Here is a 7,802-nt window from a genome sequence, read left to right as displayed (position 1 = left end):
TCTGCTTTCAGGGAGCTTTCATTCTGCGTTCCCTTGCGCCTGAGCTGACTTCAGCGCTTGCCCTCCTCCCGCCCCCACCTTGGCAGCGCTGAGCATTTCAGCGCACCTTAATTCAGCACGCGTTAATTGGCCAGCCAGCATGAAATTGTGGTCGGGAGCAGATTGCTGTCGGTGGTCTCCAGCCAATCCCAGACCTGCCGATCGCAGGCACCCACCGAACTAAAAAATCCTGCCTCGTATTACAAAGAAGTACTGGAAATGAAAATGACCAGAACTGAGACAACTGTCAGAAAACACAGATTGGGGTTCATTTCTCTGGAAGAGAGAAGACCGAGCAGTGGCCTGTTAGAGATTGTTATAATTATTAAGGGTAACAATAGTGAGATGTTTCCACTTGTGAGCAAGTATGAAACTAGGGGTGATAAATGTAAGCTGGTCACCATTAAATCCAATAAGCAATTCAGGTGAAATTCTTTGTTCAGACAGTGGCGTGAATGTGTTTTTGCAGCATAGATGCATTTAAGGGGAAGAGAAGTACAAGAAGAAAGGAACAGAAAGATATATTGATAGGGCAAGATGAATTAAGGTGGAAGGAGTCACGTGTGGAGAATAAACCTGATGGGTCAAATGGTCTATTTTAGTTCGGTAAAATTTTATGTAAATAACATCAAATTATTGATCATCAGTACAATAATTCCATGGCAGCAGCAGTATCCCAACAACAGATTTGAACTTAAGAGAGTACCAGAAAGAATTTATTCAATAAGGACTTGTGAACAGGCTCACTCAAGTTGCAATCTTGATACTTTGGCAAATCGCAGACTGAAAAAAATTCTCTCGTTCTTTCAACAGAAATAGAAAATGCTTGTTTTAGTCTGAAATTGGCAGTCTACTAAAGAAAGTGTGGAATGCACAACATTTAAAATCTGAGATTCACAAGCGTGGTGATTTCGCTAGACAATTTGAGAACAACAGGATCCTCCCTGCCTTTCTACTGAGAGATGAATTTCACCCAGATCTTATGAACTTATTGTAATACATACACAATAAACAAAAATTATTACCTTTTGCTTTTAGAAATTACTACCTAGGTCTATCAACAGAAAAAGCAAACATCAACCATCAACTGATGGGAATCAAACAGGTAACCAACAAAAAGTACCCAAGTCATTATTTCACATCCATCAGTCCCTAATCGCTCAAATTACTTGTGTAGAATACTTGTGTTTTTTTTAAACAGTATACATAGTCATAGTATGCATCTTTACAAAGAATACACAGTGACTATGGTACTTGTGTCCTTAAAAATCTCTTGAATTATCGCTGAAACTTTGTCCCACTCCAGGTTGTCCAGACCACATCCGATCCTGCAGAGAAAATGGTACTATTCATAACAAAGTATAGCCAGATCTTGAGTTATTAAGCACAATTAGAATGAAAAGTTGCAAAATCCCATTATACAGGATAGTGAGTATTTAACACCTGTTCTGACAGAAATAAATTATTTAATTTATTTACAAATGGATTAGAGGCAGATGAGACAACTAGGCTAGTCTTCGGAGTTGAGTCGCAATGAGCGGAAACAAAGGCAGATTTTAGTAATGCATGCCACACACAGGAGTTAGCAAACAGGGAAAAAAAACAAACAGCATCGCAAACTCAGATGATTTCCTGAAGCTGCCAGCTATCCAAGACAGAAATTAAAACAAACTCACCTGTGGAACCCCCCAACAAAAACACTCCATTACATTCTTATGATGCAGGTCCCAAATGTCTACATGACATACATACAATTACACTAATAGCACTATCCTATGGAATGATTCTACTTGTAACATGCTTTCTGGTTGGTCTATTAAATGTCAGCACTATGCTCTGATTACAGTAATACAAGAAAATCCTCATAAGACCAGTTACTGCTGGGCAAACGTTTCATTGGGTTCTCTGTATGTCACCAACTTCTCTGTAAGTGCAGTTACAACTTTAGTGAAGAATTAACAGAACCAAAAATGACACGTTGTTTATTTTAAAACCAATTTCATCTCCGCTCCCTTTAAATTAGCTGATTACATTCCAGCTAAAAGACAGTCTGAGTAGAGTCTATTTCATACCCACAGCCATTTCTCACTGTGCTCACAGGCAGTACGAACAGAACAACTGTCAGCTTTCTATGTTCCCGTTGCTTTTTTTTCCAAAAAAAATATTTATTCCTTACTGTCTACCCTATCATCCTCCAGTGACCAAGACAGAATTGCTCTTTCTGAAGGCTTCTTCATGATTGCTATGCATGCATTGTGATTAGTCAACTGATGGTTTGAGGTGGTGAGAATGGTCTTTCTCCATCATATACATGTTTAATGCAGAAATTCAAACAATATTGCGAGTTCCTCGCTGAGCCTGGCAGCAACACATACCACTGATGTGTCTAATATTCACAATCCCTTGCAAAAATCCCATGTTGTCCTGTCCCTCTCTATCTCTATAGCCCTCAAGAGATCTGTATTCCTTCAAGTCTTGACTACTGCTTCCCACCTTCTCAAAGTGCTTCACAATGGAAACAGACATGAAAGTGGGTGCCTAAACACTGATGCAGAGATCAGAAAGAATGTCAAAGTTTGGTCAGAAAGATAAATTTTGCAAAAACTTTCAGAGGAACTACATGTTTACGGAAGTCGTTTCAGAGAGTAGAGACAAAGCAGCTGCAGACTCTGCTATTAAGGCTGAGGAAAAGCAAAGTGGCAGAAACGTACAAATGACAGTCAGGAGATTGAAGTTGTGTGTATCGAAGGGGGAGGCGGGGAAAGGGAGGAGATAAAGGTTCGTGGGATCCTGAAAAATTGACTGTGCAAGATTATTGAGAAATCTGATAAGGATGAGGCACTGAATTTAGTACAGTGGAGAACAAAAAGCTATTATATATTAATTTACACAAGTATCATAGATAAGTGAGATTGAGTATGGGACAGGATACTGGAATCTCAATTCTGGAAAAATTGGAAGTGTGCAGAGTTCAGGATGATAGGCCAGAAAGCAGGACATTGAAATAATCAAGAATACAATTGTGATAAAACTGCAGTAAAAGCAACAAATTCAACTTCTCCTTCATTATTACTTAGGCATTGAGATGTGCAAGACTCCATTACTCAGGCAGTGATTCTTCATGGCCTTGAGGCTGCTCTGCAGATCGTCATAAGTTGGCTTATCTGATGCTACCTTTTTAGTGATCTGTAGAAGAATTAAATCACTTAATATCAGGCGACAAGGTAGACAATAATGAACAGGAGGTATTAAAAGTGGAAATTTTCTTGAGCTGGTTCTCAAATACACAGGATCACTCAGTTTAAGTGAATGTCAGAAAATCAGGTGGATAAGGAAAATATTCCAACTTTAAAGTATTTTATCTTGTATTCATAACTCAGCAATATGTTGGCATCTTTGAATTAGGTCAATAACTAAAAGCACAAAAAGTGAGAAGGGAGAATTAAAGCCTTGTTTAACACCAAATTACATTACACAAACACTCTCTTGCAGTTCCATCATTATTGTAAGATAAGGTTAAAGTGATGGGTTTATAGATAAGTCTGGAGCATGAACCCCCAGTAAGCTTTGCACATAAGTCAACAATTTAAAAAATAGTAAGATCGAGTGCTATTTTTTTAAAATCGAGTTTATCTTCTGATTAACCAAATGAAAATAAATGAACGGCAGTTACTTCATTAAGCTCTTGGGAGTATATCCAATACTTGTTAAAATCATGTGAGTAGAGTATTTGAAAAATTTAAATCTAATAAAGACTTCAAAAGTAAAAATACATTTTTCCAAATTAACCTGTACCCCGACATGAGGTTTAGATAATTTAAATGGCAAATAGTGATCCCATTACTCAATGTAAAATATGGCTGGATCCATTACCAAATAGTAAATGTATCTCTGATCTTTCTGCAGCACAGCCACCTCCCCAGTCTTCTTTTCTGTAAGGAAAATCACCAATCAAAATTGTATTTACATATTAACTAAAATAAAAGAAGGTGCAATAATCTGATGATAAAGCAAAACAATTTAAATCATTAATTACATTCGCAAACAGAAAGTCTATCTTTATGTAAAGGGACCAAATGAGAACTAATAATGACTAATAAGCTAATAACTAATAATTTTCAATCCTGTTGTAGACACAGCAAATTTATTGTATTATCAGTTTGACATATTCTAATGGGTCATGGCTTAGCCTGCAGCTTTATTGTGCTCTCAAACAAGCACAACAATAGCACTAAAACAGTGAACAGATTTAATTAATATTGAGGTAATGTAGATACTGGGAGAAGTGTAGGGAGGCAATTTCTGTTTAGCTAAAGCATTGGCCCAAATCTTCTGAACAGCTTCGGAACTGCTGCATCCGGCACTGATCAAGCAGAAATCAGTACACTTACCTGGACATGTTTAAAAGGCTCCGATTTCCAAAGCAGCAGCCAGAACTCGCTCAGCGTCAGGATCCATGCAGAGCAGCGAAGAGAATTAGAGCAGAAGACACACTCCCCTTGGGTGAAGGTTACAGAATGGGTGAAAATTATTGGGTTGGCAGGGTAGTTGGGGGCAGACGGGTAGCTGGGTATGGAGAAATTGGGGTCAGCGGGAGTGGTTGGCGTTCAGTTGCATAGTTATCCACTGGTTAGATTAGGGTTTTTCTGTCCAACGTTTCCTGGGTAACTATCCAGGTCCAAAGTCTCAGACTCAAATTCAGAGTTGGAGACTTTTTTGGAGAGGGAACTGCTTATTGAAAGTTCAGTCTTCCTGGGCAATTCCCATGGAGTGAGCGTGTCAGGACTTCCATGGGGTCCCAACATGCATCTTGGGTGGCACATCCGGTCTTTAATAATCCTGAGACCAGAAGATCTGGGCCAATATTAGGTTTTCTACTAAAAGGTGGTTAGTTATTTATTTCCATGCTCGGTATTAGTCTTTACCGCAGAGTTCTTTTTTTCATAGTGAATATTTAAGGGCTTCCCCAGCATACCTCTAATTGAAGGCTTTATTCTATGCCTTTAAGTGAATAAAGTGGACAAAATTGGCTATAGAACACATATGACATTCGGGTGACTGTGCTTGTGACCAAATACTGGAAGGTCCATACCCAGACAACATCAAATTGCACTGCAATGAAAGTCACTATAGGTAGAGTACCTCAAATTTGGCTACCTAAAAAATATGGTGTCCGAAAACTGGATATTTTTTCTCTGCACTCCAGCGAACCTCGAATCCATCTGATCCAGCTCAGAAAGGTTTGGAGTTGCCGAATACTGATTGGCTTTGTACGCCTGATGTTTCCCACATTCCAGTGAACCTTGATCTCAAACAACTCAGTTCAGGTATCACAGAGACAACTGAACTCACCCAGGAAGAACAAAAGCTCTTGAAGAATCCAATTAAGTAGAATATTTAGCTACGGTGGAGAATTCTAGAACCAGGGGATAAGTGGCAGAAGGTGTAGGGAAGACATGAGGAAGAACCTTTTTTACGCAGAGGGTAGTGGGTGTCTGGAATTCGCTGCCCAAGTTGGTGGTAGAGGATTAAACTCTAAACTCTTTTAAAAAGTACCTGGATCTGCCCCTTAAGTGCTGTAAGCTGCAGGGCTATGGGCCGGGTGCAGGAAGGTGGGATTAGAAAGGGCACCTGGGTGTCCTCGGGCTGGCATGGACAAGATGGGCCTAATGGCCTCCTTCTGTGCTGTAACTTTTCTATGGTTCTATGTATGTTACTTTGTGTGTGTGTGTGTGTGTGTGTGTGTGTGTGTGTGTTTGGCGGGGGGGGTCAGGATGTACATCTATCTTGCTACAGTACAGGGTGCCTGTTTTAATGCCTTTAAGTCCACCCAAATAGAAGCTCACCAGCTTCAATTCAAACATTGCACTTCATTCCCAAAAACCTTCCAAGTTCCATGGCACTAGTTGCTTTCTTACAGCTGGCCTAAGTCAGTTCAAAGAGTTATGAAAGAGTACTGCACAATCTTGCATGAATAAAATACAAACAGTTTTTAGTTACAGCTACAGGGTATTTTAAACATCAGTTTGATTGATCTTTCCCCATTTTTCTCTCTTCACAATAGAACTTTGGGTGTACCTATACCACATAGACTGCAGTGGTTCAAGAAGGCAGTTCACCAACGCCTTCTCAAAGACAATTAGGAATTGGAAATAAATGCTGAGCTAGCCAGTAATTCCCACATCCTAAGGAGGAGATGGACCTGAATCAGCCCAACTTCTTGGAGTACTTCAACTGTAAAATTGACATTACTAACTGCAATTTTAGTTAATTATGCAATAGGCCTTATGATTTAGGTTAATGAATTTATGCTCAGCTTATGAATAGCCCATGTACAACCATATTTCCTGCTACTCATTATCAGAACCCAACAATATTGTGTTGAAGTCCCAACAGAGGCAGTCTTTCATTTTAACACAACTGCTGACTGACTTGCTTTCCTGTCGCAGCATTGTTCATCTTATTTCTATTTCCAGTGTTTAGTATTCCAGTATTTAGTGTTCTAGTTCATCTCTCCCAAGTTCTCTTTTTAACTTCTGAGCAAAAACTTCCCTCCATCTAACCTGGCAATTCTTTTTATGATGATTCTTGAAAATTCAATCGTGTTTCTAAATATTTGAGGATAAACTGTAGTATTAATCATGCTATGATCTAGAATGGAAAGTGGGGTGAAAGAACAGGTATAGTTATAGGTATAAGATTAAACGCAAGGTTTGGGATAGACAATTGGAGAAATTTTTTTATACAGATGACATTACCGGAGTTTTAAGAAGGAAAGGCATTTCAGAATAGATTAGTTCGGTGGCTGAACAAAAGAGGATTAAAGGCCACTGGAGTAGAACCTGAGAGAAGTACGACCATTGAAGTGGAGTATAAACACCAACATGGATTGGTTGGCGGATGGAGCATTTTATTGCTTCTGAAAAAACTTGCTGCTTGATTTTCCTTACAAGGGGGTAAGAATTTGTGTCCAAACAAAATTATGTCTTTCACCAGAGAAACCGATATTGTTGGGAAAACCATATCTTCGTGAACTGCATTCTTCTTTCAAAATTTGGAAGACATTGCATTATTTGGACCTTTGGGTGCTGACCTGGAGTTTTTTTTTTTAAAAAAAGGTCATAAGTTCACTTCTGAACTGTGAGCAAGCATGCCTTTTCCAAGAAATCACCTGATCAGCGTGGTACTTGAGGGAGGGTAAGAGCTGTGTGCTTGTTGGCATTGCAATTACTTTAATTGATGAAAAAAACTGTTAAAGGCACAGGCAAGTGATTTACTGTAAATCACGTGACAGAGACTAGCTTTAAGTTTTGAACCTTTTTTTGTGAATTCAGTCTTGTTGGGGAATAAGCTGAGCAGGAAGGCTACCCTTACTGACTTTCTCTCTCACAGTCTTGGCTGAAATTCCGTGTGTGGTTATAAATCTGTAGCCAGAGAATTCTCATCTGAGTGTAACTTGTTTGCATTTTGGACCCGTAAAGCTGAGGCTGGATAAATTGATCCAGCTCTATATTCTCCTCCCTGTTGATGCTCCATTGGTGAGAACCTCCAGACCTCTACTGGGACCAGCAGCCTGTCTTCATGTGAGGGAGCTCCAGATCAACAGTGTTGAACCTCTGCGAACCTTATCATTTTTTTATATATATTTTTAAAACCCACCTCTGCAGAGGCTACTTTTATGTCCTTTGTTTATCTGTATGTGTGCTGGGGATTTTTTAAGAAGCGATAGATAGTTATACTTCTAGATTACAATTGTGTGTCAA

At 39.2% G+C, this 7,802-nt stretch overlaps 1 protein-coding gene across 6 annotated transcripts in view; it reads right to left on the bottom strand.

Moving 5' to 3' along the window:
• Positions 1-631: 631 nt before the first annotated feature.
• Positions 632-7,802, bottom strand: part of LOC121277841 (ADP-ribose glycohydrolase OARD1-like) — a 40,195-nt gene continuing 33,024 nt past the window's right edge. For all 6 annotated transcript variants that reach the window (XM_041187524.1, XM_041187526.1, XM_041187525.1 and 3 more), the window contains exons 4-6: positions 3,913-3,971; positions 3,113-3,225; positions 632-1,367 (exon numbers count right to left, since the gene is read on the bottom strand). In XM_041187524.1, the coding sequence (XP_041043458.1) occupies positions 1,265-1,367; positions 3,113-3,225; positions 3,913-3,971 (275 nt within the window). In that variant the 3' untranslated portion in view covers positions 632-1,264. The remainder of the gene's footprint in view (positions 1,368-3,112; positions 3,226-3,912; positions 3,972-7,802) is intronic.

This window comes from Carcharodon carcharias, chromosome 5 (assembly GCF_017639515.1).
Source record: "Carcharodon carcharias isolate sCarCar2 chromosome 5, sCarCar2.pri, whole genome shotgun sequence".
Lineage (NCBI taxonomy): Eukaryota > Metazoa > Chordata > Chondrichthyes > Lamniformes > Lamnidae > Carcharodon > Carcharodon carcharias.
This window is presented reverse-complemented; position numbering and strand designations above follow the sequence as displayed.